Below are 22,125 nucleotides of genomic sequence, written 5' to 3'. Positions count from 1 at the left end.
TTTCAATTCAATTCATTTAGGCAAAATTGGCTAATTTACTGATATTGATGACGTTTTTCTCTGTTTTTATCAAGTAGCCTATGCTATGCATGAATTGTTTTTATTAAGTGTAAGTGAAGAAATAGAAAAATATCTTTATGTTCAGAGGGGGTGGTGTAGCCTACTATTGATGCTGAGTAGGCTAATATATTAATGATATTTCACAATATTTAAAACTTTCACAAGAATTAAAACAAAATTTTCAAGACTCCACAACCTTTTGTTTTGGACTTTCTTTAGGGGATTTCCAGCCATAAATAGGTGTGTCACTTGCCTAACTTACCTACATCCTGTTATTTATTAATCCAAGTCTTTGTGGTCCTATGGCAGTGTCTGAGGTGATTAGAAGCTTGCTCTGTATACTACAACTTAAAGTTGTCAGCTGGAACTATTTCCCGTACTCTCAGTAAATCAAAGTAGCAGGACAACAATGACGGCGTCGTTTGTTGGCAAAACCGAACCGTTATGCGGCGTTCTGTTCTGTTCTTTCTGCGCTCGCTTCTTTGAGGAGCGCGTGCACATGAGAATAGAGAATCAAACGAAGAAGGCGATGACGTCAATGTGGCGGCCGAGCGCTCTGATTGGTCAGTGTGGATGAACCTGAGCAGCCTTCATGCGCTCGCAGAGCAGCATCTCAGTCAGACAGCCGAAGAGTTTGAGTCAGTACCTCATCAACACACAAAAGACTTTAAGCCTCAGAGAGCCGCACATATACAACAGGAAAAGCGAGCGAGAGAGAAAAGGGAATAAAAGACCCATTTTTTTAATTTATCGGTTTACAAGCAGCAAAAGAGGGAATGCCATCGATAAACATGAAATTGGAGATGTTGACGCTCATCGCCTGCGATGTAGACACGGAGGTGTTTACATCCGACAAAATGCAGGTACTGCAAGTTTATCTATAAAGAAATTAAAAAAGAAGAAAATAAATGCACGCTGTGTTTATGATCAGTCCGTGTCTGTGCGCGAGGAGCGCTTTCACTGCATGCGCGCGGTCTGTGTGACGTTGCACGCCGCCAGTTCATTGTTTTTCTCATCGCTGGAATTTTTCTCAATGAATCCGCAGTTCACATTAACATTCTGCTGCATGCGCACCGATGGCGTCAATGCTCTGAACGACCTCGATGCAGAGCAGCTCCAGACGGGCTGCGCCACCCGTTTGTATAGGATGAAGCAGCCGGTGTGCACACTTAAGTTATGGTTAAAGGAATAGTTCACCCATAAATGACAATTATGTAATCATTTACTCCCCTTAATGTTGTTTCAAATCCTGTATGACTATTTGTTTCTTCTGTGGAGCAGAATAAGTGCCTCAGTCACCATTAACTTTCATTGCATGCCCAAAAAGATTTTCATTTTTTGTGTGTGTGTGTGTGTGTGTGTGTGTGTGTGTGTGTGAACAATACCTTTAAGAAAACTGAATTGATTTATATAGTTAATGTACTCAGTGCACACAAGTTATGCTGTAGATGCGTACACAGCCTATTCATTCAACCTATGCCTTTTAGAATGCTGCAGGTATGTCAGGTATAGGACTGCACAGTGCACACATCTACCCATCAGACTGCGATAATCGATAAAGCTTAGTTTACCTTGTAATTGATAACGGCACTTTATTTGAAATGAAATACGGATGGTATTGAGTACTTGTTAGAATTCCTCATTTGGAATTCATCCAGAAGTAGGGCACCCAGACACACTTTCGTGCATTCCAGCATGAGCCAGTGCAGTTTTCTGCAGTGTGCAATGGAATCCTAGATTTCACATTTAGGATTTTCTTGTAAATGCCAAATAGGAAGAGAAAAAAATATGTTTTTATGTTACACCTTAAAACAGTTGCTTCTCAAGCAAACAAATACATGTTTTTGCATGGAATTGCATGTATTGCGTTTGTTACAATCGTTCAGAAAACTGGCAAAGAAAACATGTCTGACTCTAAAAAAGTCCCAGTAAGAATGTGGTGTCAAAGTGTCAATGTAGTTTATGTGTTCTCCATGTTTGGTCAGTGTTTCAGTGCCATAAACTGCAGATAGAGGGGCAGGCAGTCAGACAGACAGGTGTTTCTGTGCTACTGCAAACTGCAGTTGCTCGGCTTTGCCTGCAGTGTCCTGCCCTGAGCGAGGAATGACAGGAGAGAAAGAAAGAAAGGCGACTTAAGATTTATGACATGAGTGTCTGAAAATGTGTGAGTGTCAGTATGTGTGCATATTGGTTCTAATCTGGGTTATTGGCCCGGGTTCAGGACAAAGATTAGAAGATACTGCACGTTCTCTACAGTCACTGATTACACTGATCTCTGCACAACAGCTTTTTTTTTTTTTTTTTACCTTTTTTTTATCCTTCGCTTAAGGTTTATTCATTTACTCTCTGCTCTGATTTTCTCATTGGATGGCAGGATTAAAAAAAATAAACAAAGCCATTACTCCAGTCAAACAAATAGGTACACAAAATAGTAAATACACACGCATGCACACACACACACACACACACACGCACACACACACACACATGTTTACTTGGCTATCTAAATAGGGACATTCCATAGATGTAATGTTTTTTATACAGTGCAAACTGTATGTTCTGTCCCCTTACACTAACTCTACCCTTAAACCTATACCCATCACACAAAACGTTTTGCTTTTTTTACACTTAAAAAAAAGGTACTTTATTTTTTATACCGGATTTACACATTTTAGTTCCTAAAGGGAGGTTTTTGGAGATTTTGTCAGGTTTTGGTCACTTCTCGGTACAAATTTGTCGCTGTAGGGCTGAGAAATATGGACAGAACTAATTACTGCCCTAGTACTTCAGAAATCCTTTTAAAAGTATAAACGTGGCACAATGGCCTTCATCATCACAGTATGCTAATGCCTATCTAGTGCAAGGGATTTCATCACTATGCTGATTGAGGACTGTTGGGACACTCCAGGCACAGGATGGTTCTATCTGGAGAAACAGAGTCGTTTGCACCTCAATGACACATCTCTACCATTTGCTTCACAGGACATATGCTTTCAACTACATACTGTTTTTTACTAGTGTGTTCAAACATGTAACTATGCCATGTTTGGTCTCATCTGACAGCCTATAAACTGAAATGAATGGTGGTGAACTTAATAGAGATATTAAAGTATCCTAATGTACAATCTAGGTACTATGCATTGAGGAGAATATATAGTGTATAATATATAGTGAATATATAGTCGGATTATAGTGTCAATTTCACTGAATTTGATCAAAAAAATGTTGCCGACGACAGCTTTAATATTCGTCTCCCCCTCTTGATCCCCCTCCACCCATTTGCCTTATCTTTTGGTTTCCTGTCAGTCAGTTTCGGTGTTGGTATTCCACTCATGTTTAACAATGCTTTGCTCAGGATATAAGAAGGAAAGTTAACTGTTGATCTGGGAGAAAGGCTTTAACCCCGCCACTCCCACACACTATGAGAAAGGTTTTTAAGGCCTCTTCTGCACGACAGTGCATTATTTGTTACAACTAAGTTTTCTATACAGTATGTTGTTCCATTCTACTGTCTGTATATTTAAACATGTAACTTAATAAATAACTTTGCCTGCTTTAAAGGCTTTGAGAATCTTTCCTTTTATCACTGATGATGTTTAAAGCTAAAGTGATTATAACTTTCGTTATCTAAACATTCAGGTTAAATCCTATGTTTTCCTATCAGTTCTAATACCTTTACCTTTAAAGAATAAGAGTTTAAAGAATAACAACAACTTTAATGGAGTCAGATTAATTATATTGGAGTCAGATAAATATTTGAATTATACACGTCATCCAATTATTGCAGCGTAAGCTTCCAGCCTTACATCCCCAAAATATAGTTAAGTAGGTACATACACACACACACACACACACACACACACACACACACACACACACACACACACACACACACACACAAGGCAGCTCATAAACATCAAGTTTTAGCTGATTTCATTAGCATAAATTAATGAAAAAATTGGACACATGTAGTGTTTGATTCTGAATTTGGATAAATTAGATTTATAATGATATGCTTCACACAAACAATGAGTCTGTTAACTATTCTTTCATCTACATTTGTCAGACTAGTCAGTGGAGCAACTGGGATCTGAGCTTGCTCACTGGAACAGGTGTGGCGTACAGTGTTCGTGCGTGTTCAATGGAAAATTATGTGCTATGGAAAATATGCAGACATCAGCACATTCATTCTGAAGGTTATGGGCAGGACTCTCGACATTCACAGTTCACACATAAGCACACACATACATACCCCTAAATAGTTAACACATTGATGGCATGTTTGCTGAGATGATGAACACATGTGTGTTTGTATTTTACTTCACACTGATTTCCATAAACAGTAAAATGTCCATCAGGCATGATTATTAGGGTCAGTGTGCAAAGCAGCTGTCAGAACTATCCACCATTCAATGCCCTTTATTATTATTTTTACTACATTTTAGCTGATCTGTATGTGATTGGATGGTTTTGTATGATGGTCAGTGATTTGGATAGCAGAAGTGAAGTGATAATGGAAATGAAGAGTTCTGATATGACAGCTCTACTCTGTACCTTTAAGCGAAGTGTTTAACCCTGGTGGCTCCCATGAGAGACTTTTCTTGCAATTAATAAAATTCTTGCAAATACTGAGTAAATATCTAGAGAGATATCTGTCTGATATCTAGAGAGCAGGCCGGGGTCTAATAAATGCGTGTCACACGTGAAGCTCATTTTATTTTGCCCCATCTATTTATAAAAAAAAAAAATAATAATTAAACTACATATTCATACAGTGCCGTTTTGACCGTTAGTATTTATGAATCACAGTGCATACACTTAATGTATTTATTCAAGGGGTAGGAAAAAAGGAAACCCATTTATTCACAATATTTACTCAAAATTCACTTTAAAACAAGTATAAACTAAAATGCTAGTATTCTCAAATTAGTTATAAAATGCTGATTAATTGGCCCGTCAAGTATCTCAGTCTAGAGTAGATGTTACAACAAACAGCACGATAACTAAGTGAGTGACAGGTAAAACTGAAGGTAGCATAGGACTGAAGCATTCTTGGATCAGGTTGTACTCAGGTGGGTAATAGGATCCGTGCTTTTGGCAGGTGGGGAGGCTGAAGCCTGCAGCCTGAGATAGCCCTGCAACAGCCAGGCTAGAAGTGTGTGTGTGTCTCTCTCTCACTCTTTCTCTCTCTCTCTCTTCACTCATCTTAGATGGACTGATAGATGGATGAAACAGCAGGATGGATGGAGGAGGGAGGTTAGATACATCTGTAACCCAAGAGCATAGGTAGAGCTCAGATGTCACTCTGAAAGGTTAAAGGCGTTCGTAGGTATGATGACGTTAGACAAAAGGCTGCTGGCCACCCACTTGTGTCCTTTTTCCTGTGGGTCGGGTTACCAGCTGACACAGCCTGCACATTCTAGTCCTAGCACTTCAAACAGCCATCCTAGATTCTCGGTCCCTTTGTGGGAATAAACATCCACTGATGTGACAACTGCGGTGAATTATATAGCTTTGTTGTCAGAGAATTAAAGCTTCGTTCAGTAGGGTGGCACATAGTGTAGCTCAGGGGTGCCCAATCCTGCTCCTGCCGATCGACTGTCCTGCACAGTTCATCTCCAACCCTAATCAAACACACCTGAAGCCACCAATTAAGGTCTTCAGGATCACTTGAAAATTAAAGGCAGGTGTGTTTGATTAGGGTTGGAGATGAACTGTGCAGGACAGTCGATCGGCAGGAGCAGGATTGGGCACCCCTGGTGTAGCTGAACCTTGGGTCATAAATATAGCTTTGCATCACCAGAATAAATTACATTTTTAAATATTCTAATAGAAAACACCATATTCTAATAAGTTACTTTAAATTGTAATAATTTTTGTTTTTTTTGACAAAAAAAATTTTCAGATACATATTTAAAGATTTTTCTTTTTATTGTGTGTGATTTTATTTGTTGAAAAGCCAGTGATATTATCATTCAACAGCTACTGTATTTTAAATAAAATAAATAAATATACATATTTATAATTGATCAAAAATACACACACACATATATATTGTATGTATGTGTGCGTGTGTAGTCCTGATCTAAACAATCATGTATAATCGCATCATCCAGGTGGTGCTGCACATTGGTGGTGGTTGAGGAGATTCCCCCTTCCATGTAAAGCGCTTTGAGTACCCAGAAAAAGCGCTATATAAATGTAACGAATTATTATAATATTTGATATATGATATATTCATATATATATTTCATATTTATATATTACTATATAATCCTAATACCGATTATTTTCTTTGATTAGGAGATTGTCATAACCATAAGCATAATTTTGTCGAAAAATAATGTAAGTTGGTTTTGTAGTAATCAAATAAACAAGCACAAAAATTAATAAAGGTTTTTTTTTTTTTTAGTAGGCCTATTAAAAACAAGTAGGTTTATCTCTCTGTTCGGTCTCTTCCAGATCTCAGAAATTCCCATAACTTCATGGAATTCTGGGATGAATATCACCGCCCATCTCTGAGCTCTGGAAAATCCCCTGGGGCTTTTTCACCCGGCCAGTCAATTGGATTTGTTCCCTACCATTGATTCTAGTATAAAAACCACAACAGACCTGAGTGATGGCACCAATTCCACCAGAGCCAATCAGGGTGACAGCATTTGTTGTTGTTTAACTCTGTTCTGATAAGAGCGAATGAAAACACAGTGCCCTCTGCATCTACGGCACATGTGATGAATCGCTTCTGCCTCTTACAGAGATTTCCTTTCTCAGAAGGTCAGGGATCAGCTTCTTTTGTGCAAAAGGGTTTTGTGCCTCGCAAATTGGCACCTTGCGGACAGATCGGCTGCTCGGCTAAATGACTCCTGTGTGACATTATGATAACATTTAGATTTTGTTTTCGGGGTCGGTCCTCCTGTTTCCAGGCTCTGTTTTGAACAGTCTTGATTTAAGGCAGCGAAAGTTCACTCATGACAGGCAAACAATGTGAAAATGACTTATGGGAAATCAGATGTGATATGGTCTTAATGGGGGCATGTAATAAACTGTGTCTGTTTGTCAAGTTTAGTTATTGTGTTTTTGTCTATATTTAAATATAGTTGTAATACAGTGTTTCTCTGAATCCTGCTCTAGCATGTATCACCCAAGGGCTCTTTGATTGGCAGCTTGTCAGGGTTGTGTAACATCAGCAGGGTAATTAAAAACATCTCCCACTCGTTTAACGGATTAATCTTCTTAATTATTTATGCTTCTATTCTCAACCCAAAATCATGCCAGTGTCCCAGTGCACCATATGCCCCAGATTCATTTTCTAATGGCTTTTCGGGTAACAAGTCCATGTGTGGAGCTTGTCCTTAAGTCACTTTCTGAAGAGAATGTAGTGTGAGGACAAGATAAGTACATTGAGCACGCAAACTGCAGTGTAGGGCTAGTGATCGAATATTCATGATCTATTCACAATAATTCTGCATTGCGGATGTATAGTCTCTTAACTTGTGTGCTAGTTTCCATATAATGTATTGAAATGTTTCTTTAAAAATACATGTTAAATATTGCTGTTTATCATTATGTACTGTTATATTGGTGCATAGGCAAACGTACTTAAAAAAAATATTAAATTTCATTCCTGTTCATTTGAGGAAAAACAGCGTGGAAAACCTTTTTTTACTGTGTTTTACTTTCATTACGTTTTGAATCCACCACCTTGCTTCAGTGGTTGTTTGGTTGAAATAATGCTTCTTCTGATATGAAAATCACAGAGCAAACAAATGAGGTATGAGATATATATATTAATGTTGTCGAATGGATAATACCTAATATTTATGGATATATACACATAACATTTACGTCAATATTTACTTAATTCAGTGCTAAAACATTACTGATATTTAAGAGAAGAACAGATGTGTTACTGTCTTAAGATAATACTGAACTCATTCGAGTATCAGACAACAAACCAATGGCATTACTTGGCACTACACTTTGCATTTGACATTAGTCACATTGTGCGACTTCTAAAATCAGATTTTAGCAAACAACTAAATGGATTTGAGTCGGATACAACAAACAAATTGAACATTTGCCATGATTCTGTCTCCTCAATCTGTCTCTTACTGACTCTTTCAAATGATTCTAGTCCAATTCTCTGTGAGGTTGTCTGGCACTTCTAAGAGGCTTTTGGAGAATTTTTTTTGTATTTATTTAGAGTGTCACCTCTCTAAATCTCTCTCTGTGAATATTTACCTTTCTATGACTTTTTGTCAGATTATTTTTTTTTTTTTTTTTTTTTTTTTGGAATATCTTTCTGTTTAAATCTCAATGACAAACATTCCATCTCTATGCAATGCTTTTTACAGACTTCATACATGGGCTATTCAGGACTAATGCTTGACTGAAGGATTTTAATGCTTGGCCTCACACTAGCAGACATGTTTTCCACACAGGAACAGAAATCTCTAAAACATTCCACAGAATCCATAAAAAATGACTACAGGTTACTGTGAATTAATATAATTTTTTTGTTATGTTTTCTCTGGCTGTATAAAAAAGCCATACAAATAAATGTCTCTTGAGATGGATCTTTAAATTAATCGGTAAAAAACAATCAAGAGTAAAAATTTCTAATGATTTACCTTTTTAGTATGCAACTCTCACTTTTTCTGATCACACTGTCTGGGTGTGAGTTTCTGCTAGATGTTTCTCTGACTACAGTTTTCATCAGTATAGCGGTAAATGTTTCTCTGTGCCCTCCGTCAAGACTGACCACAGTGATCTCATGTGTCGCCACCTGTTTATGCTTTCCAGGCAGGTAAAAGGTGTGCAAATACATGTGATTGGCACAGGTGTGAAGTGAGCCAACACACACACACACACACTGTTGCATAACAGTGTTACATGGGCCTTACATCACACCAGTGTCCTGAACACTTATCTGTGATGCACCTTTTCCTGCCCGTGAAATGTTGGTATCAGAGTAAATAAAAAGCTTTTGTTTACTGGAAATAAATGAACTAATTTAAAGAAATTACATCAGTGATGAACAAAATATCAGTGCCATACCAAAAATATTATTATTTTTTTATTATTAATTACTTAAAATATAATTAACACTGATTTTAGCTTTTAGTGTTTTATTTTTAATTTATTTAGTCAAAGTAGTCATCCATAGCATTGAAATAACTATCTTCTTATCTGTATTAGCCAGAAGTTTAATATTGTCCACCTAGCATCAATACTTCAAATCCTTTTATCAGTATAAATATTTTGTTTTATTTCATTATTTATGGATTCACATTTTATAGTTCATTTAAAGGTATAGCGGAGGATTTTCTTTTTCCGGGTGGATCATCAAGACTATTGGTCCTCCTAAGTGTCAATCATTCTGGTGATATGTTTACGTAAGGCCGTCGTACGTGCTCGTGCACACGATTCACACGATGGCGTGCGCTCAAAACACAGGTTGGGCTTCCCACTGATGCCTCAGTCGCGAAGTTTCTACTTGACAGGTAAAGTTTGGCGTGCTATTTGGAGAAATCCATTTAAAATCACTGCTAGTAAAAGTTAATGTAAGCTATGATTAGCTCGTGCATGCTCTCTCGTGCACACGTTTAATAGGCGTTCCCCTCTCGGGAGCATGTGCATTTTTTCAAAAAGTGGAGAGGGCGGTTCTTTTCTAAAATTCGGGAAAATCCTCCGCTATACCTTTAAGGTTGTCATTGTATGTGTCCCCACCTCTACGAATCTGATTTCAACGGTACTAAACTAAAACTTTACTTTGCACAGGTCAGTACGTTAATCTTCTTTATGTCTCATTCTTCATTAAAGGAAAGATATTAAAATTCTGTCATCTTTTATTCACACTCATGTCGTTACAAACCTGAATGCTGATATCTTTCAGTTGTAGTGATAAGGGAGGGACTGTCAAAAATGTATAAAACATCACCATAAAATTTGACTTGTGCACTACATTCTGGCTTCTCAGCTTAACAGTAAAACATCCATAATCATCAGCATGGCAATACCAGCACTAACCAACTTATAAATTCATGGTGTTTTCAGCAGGGTAAACATGCAGTTTATTTTACATGCCACACACGCTCTCCCTTACACACACAAAGAGCTGCCGTGTCATGAAGGCGGATGTCCACTCCTTTCCCCCAGGTAGTGTGTAAGTCTACACCGCTTGCAGGAAATGCTCGACGCTGCGCATGAATTAGTGATTGACACATCTCTTCTTGCGACACAGTGTCTGAGTTCAAAACAAACTCTTGCTATGTGTGGTAACAGAAACACTGACATGCAATGCAAACACAAACATTTTGCATGCAGGAAATGAAAATTTCGGATTAGTTTGAACAAGTTTAATAAGTTTTACTCATAGAAAGTAAACGGAAGAGAGTAAAAATATAGACATAAAACTCAAACTCTTTTGCTGCTGTTTATTTAGTTGTTTATTATGAATGTTTTGTTTTGTGGAATCAATTTTAATGTTGGTTTCTACACTTTGGTGCAGGGGCTCCAGACATCAAATTTGACATCTATGTATCTAATCATATAACATTTATGTGTTCAACAATCTGTAATTACCTTAATCATGGGTCTTTGTTATAGTGCACATAGATGTTGTATAGGGTCAATCTAGAACTTAATCTTGTATCCTATTTAAGATTTTATTTTATTTTTTATCTTGACACCATTCTCTCTTTACTTGCTCCATCAGCACAGTGAAGGTCACACTTCATATTTTACACACCCCCTTCTATTTGAAACTGTTCCAATCAGCAGTGCTGGGTCCTGTTCCATGCGTTTAGGCCAGCAGGAGAGCATGACACTAGTTTTATTGACACAATTGCTTGAAATATCAGCAGAATTAGGATATTACACACTGCAATACGTTTACAATAGACAGTTATTTCATGCAAAACTCAAGCAATTCTGAATTTTGTTTTTTCTTAATCCTCCTCAGGAGCGGTTTGAGGCTCTGTTCAGGATCTATGATGATCAGACGTCCTTCCAGATGTTCAAGAGTTTCAGAAGAGTTCGGATCAGCTTCAGCACTCCAGAGGCTGCCGCACGCGCACGCATCGAGCTCCACGAATCAGACTTCAACGGCATTAAACTAAAACTGTACTTCGCACAGGTCAGCGCGTTAATCTTTATTATGTTTCATTCTAGAGTAAAGGGATTGTTCATCCAGAAATGAAAATTATTTTACCATTATTCACCACCATGTCATTCCAAACATGAATGCTACATTATCAAACTGTCCAAAATATTAAAAAGTTTGGGGTCAGTAAGATTTTTTAAAGGGATACTCCACTTTTTTTGGAAATAGGCTCATTTTACAACTCCCCCAGGGTTAAACAGTTGAGTTTTACCATTTTTGAATCCATTCAGCCGATCTCTGGGTCTGGCAGTACCACTTTTAGCATAGCTTAGCATACATCATTGAAGTGGACAAGACCATTAGCATTTCTCTCAAAAAAATGACCAAAGAGTTCCGATACTTTTCCTATTTAAAACTTGACTCTTCTGTAGTTACATCGTGCACTAAGACCGACGGAAAATGTAAAGTTGCGATTTTCTAGGCTGATATGGCTAGGAACTATACTCTCATTCCTGTGTAATGATCAAGAAACTTTGCTGCCGTACCATGAGTGCAGCAGGCGTAATGATATGACGCAGCGCCTGAAAATAGCTCGATAACTTCTAACGAAGTACTGCGAATCTGTGCAAGCAGGTTGTCACGTTGGTTATGTTGACGGAAGGTAGCCTATTTTCAGGCGCTGCGTCATATCATTACGCCTGCTGCACTCATGGTACGGCAGTAAAGTTTCTTGATCATTACACAGGAATGAGAGTATAGTTACTAGCCATATCAGCCTAGAAAATCGCAACTTTACATTTTCCGTCGGTCTTTGTGCACGATGTAACTACAGAAGAGTCAAGTTTTAAATAGGAAAAATATCGAAACTCTTTGGTCATTTTTTTTTGAGAAATGCTAATGGTCTTGTCCACTTCAATGATGTATGCTAAGCTATGCTAAAAGTGGTACCGCCAGACCCAGAGATCGGCTGAATGAATTCAAAAACGGTAAAACTCAACTGTTTAACTCTGGGGGAGTTGTAAAATGAGCCTATTTCCAAAAAAAGTGGAGTATCCCTTTAAATGTTTTTAAAGGCTACATTTATTTGATCCAAAATACTGCAAAACAGTAATATTGTGAAGTATTATTACAATTTAAATGAACTGTTTTCATTTATTATTATCAATGTTGAAATCAGTTGTGCTGCAGAATATTTTTTGTGGCAACCTTGATCGTTTTTTTTTTCCGGATTTTTTGATGAATAGAAAGTTAAATAAAACAATTATTTGAAATATAAATTTTTGTAACATTAGAAATGTCTTTACTGCCATTTAATGCAATTTAATGCATCCTTGCAGAGTAAAAATATTTTCTTTAAAAATAAAACACACTTACTGACCCAGAACTTTTGAACGGTTGTGTACGCATTCACATTCATTTTTCATAATCTTTCCCTCCATCTGCGTCTACCCTGTGTTCATGTCCAGACTTTGAAAAAGGCCCATTGGGTTTCTAGACAGATGAGAACCAATGCCAAAGAGATCTCTGGACTATCAGTGTAATATTAGCCAGAGGAGAGAACAGGAGTTTAGATTTTCTTTTCTCCTCTCTTAGAGGTCTGTCAGCAGGGGATAGTTAAAGAACACACAGTTCTCAGCACAGTAACACACACACACACACACTGTGGCGACATCCGTGTGATAATAATCATTATTGCCATTAATTATCTGAAATCAGACAGACACAATTATATTCCTAGAATCATTATATAGTAAATGTGCTCCACGTGTTTTAATGGACACACTCCTCACAATGGTGCTGTGAATTTGTGTGCTGCTGTGTGGGAGTGCGGAGATGATCCAGGACATTGTGTGTCTTTGAACAGTAATAGAATAGCCTGTTTCCATTAGAGAGATGTAACTATGGTGAGAGTATTCCTTCAAATCAATACAATCTGGGCCTGAACTCTGCTATATTAAGCTTAGAGGATATATTTAATTTAAAAGGAGTGCACAAGTAGTTTATTCTTAAAAAAGAAAAACATTAAACAATGTATACATAAAGTTTTTGTGCTAAAGTTGTAAGAACAATATGAAAGACAATATAACTTTGAACGAACATTCTATTAACGTTACTGGAACGATACATTTTACACAACAAAAGTTACATTCTATTAACATTTCTTCATAACTTGAAAGAACCTTGTCAGAACGTTAGCCAAAGTTCTGAGAAAGTTCCCTGTTAGCTGGGTTACCACCCCCTCTTTTTTTCTGTCTGGCCACAGGTGCAGAATTCGGGGGATGATGTGGACAAGGCATACCTTGCCCCGCCTCAACCTGTCAAGCAGTTCCTCATCTCTCCACCTGCGTCTCCACCTGTGGGATGGAGCCAGAGTGATGATGCCACACCTGTGATCAACTACGACCTGCTGTGTGCTGTGGCCAAACTGGGACCAGGTATGAAAATACACACACATACGATCATCATACAAGCATGTGCCATATACTCCTACACATGCAAACAAGCTGTGTCTAGTTTAAGTGCGTACAACCATCTGGACCAAATGTCTGTGTCCTCATTGATTTAAGCACTCATTTTCACTCCAACAGTGGATAAACACGCTTACAAACTTCTGCAGATAGTTAAAATGACTACAAAAAACATTTGAACTAAACAAATTTGTTATAAATCAAATGTATGAACATTATATCTGTAATTTAATGTGCTTTTTGTGCCTGAATAGTGCTCTTGTGCTTGTTTTGTGAAGTTTGGGGTCGATAAGAATTTGTAAAAAAAATTGAAAGAAGTCTCTTCTGCTTAAACAGTAATATAGTGACATATTACTACAATTATTACTGCAATTTACGGCTATTTTCTATCTTAATATATGTAAATGTAATATATAGTAAATTTATGTATTTTAAATAAAAAATTGTAACGGTGTAAAAGCCTTTACTGTGACTTTTGATCAATTTAATGTACCCTTGTTGAATAAAAGTATTAAACACCTTTGAGCGATATTGTAGGTAAGCACTATGTAATGTTTATCAAATTTGTTCATGAAAGTTAGGTAACACTTTAGTTTAGGGTCCAATTCTCACTATTAACTAGTTGCTTATTAGCATGCATATTACTGGATATTGGCTGTTTATTAGTTTATTAAAGCGCATATTAATGCCTTATTCTGCATCCCTTAATCCTACTCAACACCTAAACTTAACAACTACCTTACTAACTATTTATAAGCAGTAATAAGGAGTTTATTGAGGCAAAAGTCATAGTTAATAGTTAATACTGAGAATTGGACCCTAAGATAAAGTGTGGCAGAAAGTTACTTTTTTTTGTCAGGGTTTTTTTTTTGTTGGAAAAGCTTGACAACGACCCCTGATCAAATGCAATAGCAGCTAGAAGATAAAAAGTGTAAAGTAGCTGAAGAAGAAAATTAAATGCTAGAAGGCTAAAAATACATTAAAAGCATGCTGTATTGTGAGAGATTATTTTGGTTATCACTAATGTGTTAATGGTTGGTGAACAACTAATGTGGTTAAAGAAAAACGGAACTGTAAGAGGTCAAATGTGGCAGCAGTGACTAGAAATGGACAATGTTCCCCTTGTCATGATCAGCATCATGTGTGCGCCCCCTGCTGGTGAATATCACAACAACACTGACTCCCTGCTATGGCAAACCTCTTATCACTTCTTATCAGTCTGGCTCGTTACTATAGCAACCCTTATTCTGTTTCTCAGTGTTTGTGTCTGTAGTGTGTCCTCAATGGTGGTGCTTCTATTCTTTAATCTTGGGGATGTAACATATATCAGTTTACTAAGGGTTCTAATCTTTTAATGGCTTTCAAATCTAACATCTTTTGTTATTGAGAGAACATTTCTCTGGCTTGTGCTTCTCAAAACATCTGCCTGATGCAGAAAAGAAGGCAAACCCATCTAACATAACACGCTTGGACTACTGAGTTATCTGGATTTATTTGTAGATGATATGACATTATCTTGGACTGTTCCACTCTTCAAAATTCATATTAGAGTTGTCGTTATAGTAACAAGTCTGTAAGATCAAACATGCCCTTAGCATATGTTTATTTAGCGTAAACAGGATCCAATCATGAAAGAGGTAAAAGTCTGTGCCAGTGGCCCTTCTTAGAAGAGCTCTATGAATAATAATAGAATTTTAGAAAAGCAACATGTTGAATTAGAGGCAAAAATATAGTATTATTCCTATGAATAATACTAATAATATAATCTTAGAAAAGCACCATGTTGAACTAGAGGCAAAAATAGTAATTTGGTATAAATTAATTAATTATTTATTAATTATAAATAAATGTAATATAGTTTAGTATATTATTATTATTATCGATAGATGTTAAATGCTAAAACATGCTAGCAACACGCTACAACATGCTAGCAAGTAGCAAAATGTTACATTATGCTATCAACATGCTAATTTGTGCTAGCAACATGTTAGTGACATTAAATCATGCTAGCAACATGTTAATTCATGCTAAAACATGCTAGCAACATGCAAATTCAGTAATTCATGCTTACATGTTAACAACATGTTAATTCAAGCTAGCAACGTGCTAAAACATGCTAGCAACAGACTAATTCATGTTAGTAAACATGCTAATTCATATTAACATGTTAAAACATGCTAACAAGTGTTAAATCATGCTAGCAACATGTTAATTCATGCTAACAAGGTGTTAAAACATGGTACTATAAGAAATTGTTGCGCTCTAAATTGACAAAAAATCCTTTTTCTTCAGGTGCGTGGAGCCAAAGAGATATGGAAAACGAGCAAGAAGGTGGCTGACCTTACACTGAATTCAGTACAGACTACAGAAGTCTATCAAAACATTTTTTTTATTTTCTGGATTGCATAGTGCAAAAAGTGCAAAGTAAATGAACAGGAGCAAACATTTCAGCACATTGCTAAAACATGATAACAACATGCTAATTTGTGCTAGCAACATATTAAAACATGATAGCAACATGCTAAATCATCCATCTATCTATCGGTTTTTCTGATAGACTTTATTGCCTTCAAAACAACTACTTCAAACGTAAAACCTTCAAACTTTAAGCTTTTAAAACTTTCTCAAGCCAGCTTCAAAGTTTGTCTTCAAATCATACTCAAACCTTTACTCATAATTATTATTGATAATAACAACAACACTGACAATAGATATAATATAGTCTTGGAAGAGTTGAACTAGATGATAAATAATTTAGTATAATCATTATATATAATAATAATATTTTATATAAAGGTATTATTATTATATTTATTAATATAATTATACAGTCTTAGAAGAGTTGAACTAAAGGCAAAATAATTTATTGTAATGATAATAATAATAATAGATGTAATAATATTATCTTAGAAGAGCAACATGTTGAACTAGAGGTGAAAATGATTTAATATATTATTGTTGTTATTATTAATCAGAGGCCATTTTATTGATTAAGAAGTTCCTATGTGTTTAGGGTATATTTAGCTCATTTACATTAGCTGTACAGTCTGTTCAAGCCATTCTAAGAATGTATTTCGATACGGTTAAGTTTTTCTTGTTTAACAACACCTGAGGTCAACATTAGGATAAAAAGACAATGCAAACATGACGGATGTAGTATGTCCGGGAATTTATCTTATTGTCTTTTATCTATCTCTCTAGGTGAGAAGTACGAGCTGCATGCGGGTACAGAGTCCACTCCTAGCGTGGTGGTCCACGTGTGTGAGAGTGACGCTGAGGAAGAGGAAGAAGCCCGGCCAAAAGCCAAGATAGTCCAGACCAGACGTCCCGACGGTCCCCCAAAAGTCTACAACTAAAACCTTCAGCACATAGCACACGTTTTTTTCTCTCTCTCTGTGTCTCTTTCTCTCATCCAGGGAAAGGCACGCTTTATTTCAATAACAAAAAAAGCTAAACTAAGACATGGATGGATTGGGAGGGGTGCTCAGTGCACAGGTGACTTGTGGTGTTCTGAACTGGACTCGTGGACTGAACACACTGTCTCACTGCTGCCTCACGGGACAGACAGGGGGCGATGAGCTTGCGAACCCCCTCTCACAATCATAACACTTTCATTCCCTCATTTAGAGTCTTTGTCCCGTACCATTCAAGCTCAGTAATTGTAATTAACAGTCGTAGAAGTAGGTTACATGTAAGCTTTGTTATTGTTTGTCACTATGATTGACCATCAAAGAAAAAGAAAAAAAATGCTTTAACAAAAGGAAGCGGACCCATTCTGCTTTCTCCGTTTCTCTCTTGACGGCTGTCGCGTTTATCTCCATATCGGTCAGGTTGGCACACCTACCGCGGTGCCGCGGCTCGCTGGGATTGTGACCTGTGTGCAGAATTATGCCTGTTCATACCATGCTAGAATGGGATGACAAGTTGTTCGATGGAAACGATATGAGCGAAGTAGTCGAATGTTTCAGTCATGTCGGTGACGACGAGAGGGTGTTAAACATGTTCTTTCACTAAGTTAGATGTGTATTATTCTTACTGTGTATTTGATACCGCACATTTTTGCATGCTAACTGGTGTATTTTATACTCTGTTAAAACAACTTGGAACATATCTGACTGCTGTCTTTCAGAGGGATGGCCTTGGAAAGTGAAGAAACAGTTGTCAGGTGTAAAGTTCGACATTTTGTACTTGTATAGCGCAATGTTCACTCACAGGCCAGAAAAAGCACATGTTATTATGGGTCTTAGTTTCACCCCATCTTTGTTTGAAGCATTTATGCTTAAGCTTTTTTTAGTACCATTTGCATTGTTTAGCACTGACAATGTTTAGTGTCTCTGCATTATGCTTACTGAATCTACACTGACATATGCTCAAGTTTCAAGGTGAAAATCAATGTGACGACTGACTTGGCCCAGAACCACTGTATGAATGCTTTACTCCTGTCATATCAATGTTAACTGTTGTGTATTTTGCATTGACAGATTAAATCTTAAAGGGATAGGTCACCCAAAAATTACAATTTTGTCACCATTCATGCTGTGAAATTTTAATTTTGAAGAATGTTGATAACCAAACATTTCTGGTGGCCATTGACTTCCATTGTTTGAACAAAAACACATTTCTCAAAATATATTCTATTATGTTGAAGGCAGCTTTGGAACATCATGAGTTCATTTCTATTTTTGGGTGAACTATATCTAAGGTCTTTTATGTCTCGCAAATCCTCATTTTTTCCAGTTTATAAATCTGCACTGTGTTAATTCATACCAAAACTGTTACAAATTAATGAATGATGTAATTTTAAGTGTTTATGTGTTTAGTAATAATGTACAGTCAGTGAAGCAGAATCCAGCGATTGACCAATCAGATTGAGGATTGCAGAGAGGCATGTAATGATGGTGTCAAATTAGCCTTATTAAAAGTCATATTTCAGTCAAAAAAGGAAGAAAATCCAGTTAAATGTTGAATGAAATTCAATCATTTAAAAAAAATGTATCATGGCGATGTAAATCACATAAAAAAAGAAATCATGCAAACAAATAACTGTGATATTCATGTGACTTTCTAAATTGCCTTTGCTCCCTTGCTTACATGTAAGACAAAAGTGTTCTCTTTAATAACCAATCCTTCAATGACGAAGGACTCCTTTAGCAAGTAACAAAGAAATACGAAATAATAAAGATAAACATCTAATGGAATTTTTTTTGGTGTAACTCTGCATGCTGTGACTTTTCCATAGATGCAGTCTTTCCCGTTTGTATTTCACTCTGAATGCAGCCCTTTTCTCCTGCCTGTTTCTACCTGTTTTTTTCTTCTTCAGGTGTTCAGTCACTACAGGGGCGAGAAACATGGGTGAGCAAAGCTCTTTGAGTTATAGATAACCAGCATATAGAAATGTTTTGTGTGGGTTCACCTTTAAGGGGTTAAAACAAAAGGAAGAAGTTAAGCGAAGTATATGAACACATGAAGCAAAGTTGTAATGAGTTGTTACAGATAAACCTGTCATTGGCAGCATAATGTATTGATTTTTTTTTTTACTGTCTTTAAGGCTGTTGTTGCTTCGTATCAGTAAAATTATCTTGTTCTTTCTTCTTTTTTTTAAGGAAGGCTACAGATGATCAGTTCTATCACTGTTGCTGTTTGGATTTAGATATTGTCTAGTACTGTAACTGTATTTCATAACCTGTGAACAAAGCAATAATTTACGGTTATATGTCCATGTTCTGTATGGTATATTTTTTCTTTTCTTTTTTTTTCTCAGAGGTGTTCTCTGATTCTTAGCTTGCTAATGCTTGTGTAAATATGATTATTTGTTTCTCATTGGCATATAAATATATAAATAAAGATATATAAATATATATATATATATATATATAAAGAACTGATTCTTAAAAAAGTGTTGTATTGTGTTTATTTCACACAAGTAGCAAGTTCCTCCAAAGGTGGCAGAAAAGTGTGCATCTTAAGTCTAATATTCAATGTGTGAATAATGTTTATAGACATCATATATTAATAGTGAATAGCAAGTCCCCACCAAGGAGCGGTCAAGTATTGGCAAAAGCTTTGAGTTTAATTCTAAATAGATGTTGTCTGTGTGAAACTCTATTTTTACTCGATGTAAAAATGTCTAATTCAGATTGTTTCAGGCTTATTGTCTTTTTCAACTAAAGCTAAGGTTAACCGTTACAGAATTAGCCTACTTTCCAGTATTAACTGACAATAAAAGGAGGTTCCTCTCTATCTCACAGAATGGGACACACCTGATTTTTGTTTCTACCTGTCAATGATTAGATCCAAGCCCAGTCTCCTGGGATACAAATACTGATACAAAGATACCAATTATACATGTTCTCACTCCTCCTTTTGGGAATTATTCATTCAGGGAAATAAGGTGCTTGTGAATCACAGCCAGTAGCTTTGAACAAGATGTACTGCTCTAACTAGACCTGCCAGAATTTATGTTTTTTGTCATGTGTATACTGAAAATCTGCACATAACCACTGATAAGTCAAGTCACCTTTATTTATATAGCGCTTTTTACAATACAGATTGTATCAAAGCAGCTTCACAGTGATAACATGAAAATAATACAACAAAGTTTGTTTCTAGAAGAAAATTGCGTCATCGTCCACCTTAAGTAAGGCAGATCAATAATATTGTTGAATATTAAATGTCCCCCCAATTAAATAGTAGGCCTACAGCAATACAGAGGATCTGATCATGTATAGCCTACTGAAGATTGGAACATTTATATTAAAGACTTATATTCATGTATAAATCTTATCACATGAAGTAGACCAAAAAGTATTTGCACACTATGCCTACATTAATCTAGATACATTTGAAAACACTCTCCGTCCACAATAGCGTTTTCCAAAAGTTTTTCGTCCACACTAAAACGTCAAATATCCTATCGTCTTACTGGCAAATAAATAAATGCAGCACACGCACATTTTTTAAGCAAAATATTTATCCATAAAGCTGATCATCCTTGCAGTGCCAAACCACATGTAACTGTGTCCCCACAGACGTGTTAGAGTACCTTGGTGGGCCAAAGATGATTTTATCGCTATTTAACAGTAAAAAAAAAAAAGATTGTCCATCCAAAATGGAACCCTGCGGAACACCTTAAGAGATTTGAGCACAAGATGAGAAACATTTCCTTACATTAAAGGGGTGGTTGAGTTAGTGTGTAATGTTGCTGTTTGAGCATAAACAACATCTGCAAAGTTACGACGCTCAAAGTTCAAATCAAAGGGAGACATTTGCTTTTAAAGGAGAACTCCGGTCAATTTTAACATTGAGCTCATTTTTTTGTACATTTGGAGTGCTGTCAGTACAGAGAACAACGACAAAAATCGGTGTTGCCTACACCGTGTTATCCTCGTTTTAAAATGTGCAACCTACCTATGATCACGCGCGTGAACTCGACAATCGACTACTGTGGACTTCGACCGAAAACAGGCTGTAAATACAGGTATGTGCGCTGGCTGAATAAACATAATTTTTTATATATTTCTTTCACATCTACTGCAGTCAGATTCACCCGCGTTCACTCAGAAGGAATCACTCACATGACCTGTGCACTTGTAATGACACATCAAGGATGTTAAGAGGCTAAAAGCAGGTTTAAAACTTGCCCCATTGAAGTCAACAGGGTGCAAATTTTAAAACGAGGATAACACGGTGTAGGCAACACCGATTTTTGTCGTTGTTCTCTGTACTGACAGCACTCCAAATGTACAAAAAAATGAGCTCAATGTTAAAATTGACCGGAGTTCTCCTTTAAAGAAATTGCTTTTTAAGGACTACAACAAACGGCTGGAAGGGACTACACGACATTCCTCCCAGGATAATGACATCATGAACCCTAAAATTGACATAATCCCGCCCCCTGAACACGATTTATAGATTATCAAGACAGAATATGCTAATCAATGACTAGAAGATAACTACACATAAGATACATAAAATCATCAACTAACCATTCAGAAATGTTGTCTACATGTTGTCACTTCTTCTTGAGTCTCTCCATCTTTCTGACTTCAGTTTTAACATAAAAGGCTAAAAGTTTTTGAAAAGGACAGAAGCTGTTGTAGCTCCACCCCCTGTGCTGGGAGCAGTAGCTCATTTGCATTTAAAGGGACAGACACAAAAACGGTGCGTTTTTGCTCACCCTCAAAAAGTGACAACTTTAACATGCTATATAAAAATATCTGTGGGGTATTTTGAGCTAAAACTTCACATACACACTCTGGGGACATCAAAGACTTATTTTACATCTCGTAAAAAGGACATTATACCACTCAGAAAAAGGGAAGCTCCACCCACTCTTGACTTTCTCTTAAAGGAGAACTCCGGTCAATTTTAACATTGAGCTAATTTTTTTGTACATTTGGAGTGCTGTCAATACAGAGAACAACGACAAAAATCGGTGTTGCCTACACCGAGTTATTCTATTTTTAAAATTTGCACCCTATTGACTTCAATGGG

At 36.7% G+C, this 22,125-nt stretch overlaps 1 protein-coding gene across 3 annotated transcripts; it reads left to right on the top strand.

The window, feature by feature from the left end:
• Window positions 1-625: 625 nt before the first annotated feature.
• rcan3 (regulator of calcineurin 3) lies at window positions 626-19,483 on the top strand. 3 transcript variants are annotated; one of them, XR_014625704.1, is made up of 6 exons: window positions 635-923; window positions 11,024-11,197; window positions 13,428-13,599; window positions 15,925-15,963; window positions 16,834-18,984; window positions 19,236-19,483. XR_014625704.1 is itself a non-coding variant. In XM_084392958.1 (5 exons), exons 1-5 carry the CDS (start codon window positions 837-839, stop codon window positions 16,986-16,988), a joined length of 627 nt encoding a protein of 208 aa, XP_084249084.1. In that variant the 5' UTR covers window positions 627-836; the 3' UTR covers window positions 16,989-19,483. The 3 variants fall into 3 exon arrangements, 2 of the variants coding, with proteins under 2 accessions (XP_084249085.1, XP_084249084.1); XM_084392958.1 differs by having other exon boundaries at window positions 627-923; window positions 16,834-19,483; XM_084392959.1 differs by lacking the exon at window positions 15,925-15,963 and having other exon boundaries at window positions 626-923; window positions 16,834-19,483.
• Window positions 19,484-22,125: the final 2,642 nt, after the last annotated feature.

Source organism: Rutilus rutilus (genome assembly GCF_951802725.1).
Source record: "Rutilus rutilus genome assembly, chromosome: 21".
Lineage (NCBI taxonomy): Eukaryota > Metazoa > Chordata > Actinopteri > Cypriniformes > Leuciscidae > Rutilus > Rutilus rutilus.
This window is presented reverse-complemented; position numbering and strand designations above follow the sequence as displayed.

Bases quoted from the DNA above. Each gene is read 5' to 3' on its own strand.
- rcan3 (XM_084392958.1), top strand. From the start codon at position 837: ATGCCATCGATAAACATGAAATTGGAGATGTTGACGCTCATCGCCTGC. The intron at 924-11,023 runs GTACTGCAAGTT...AATCCTCCTCAG, and splicing joins TTACATCCGACAAAATGCAG to GAGCGGTTTGAGGCTCTGTT. The intron at 13,600-15,924 runs GTATGAAAATAC...CTTTTTCTTCAG, and splicing joins TGTGGCCAAACTGGGACCAG to GTGCGTGGAGCCAAAGAGAT.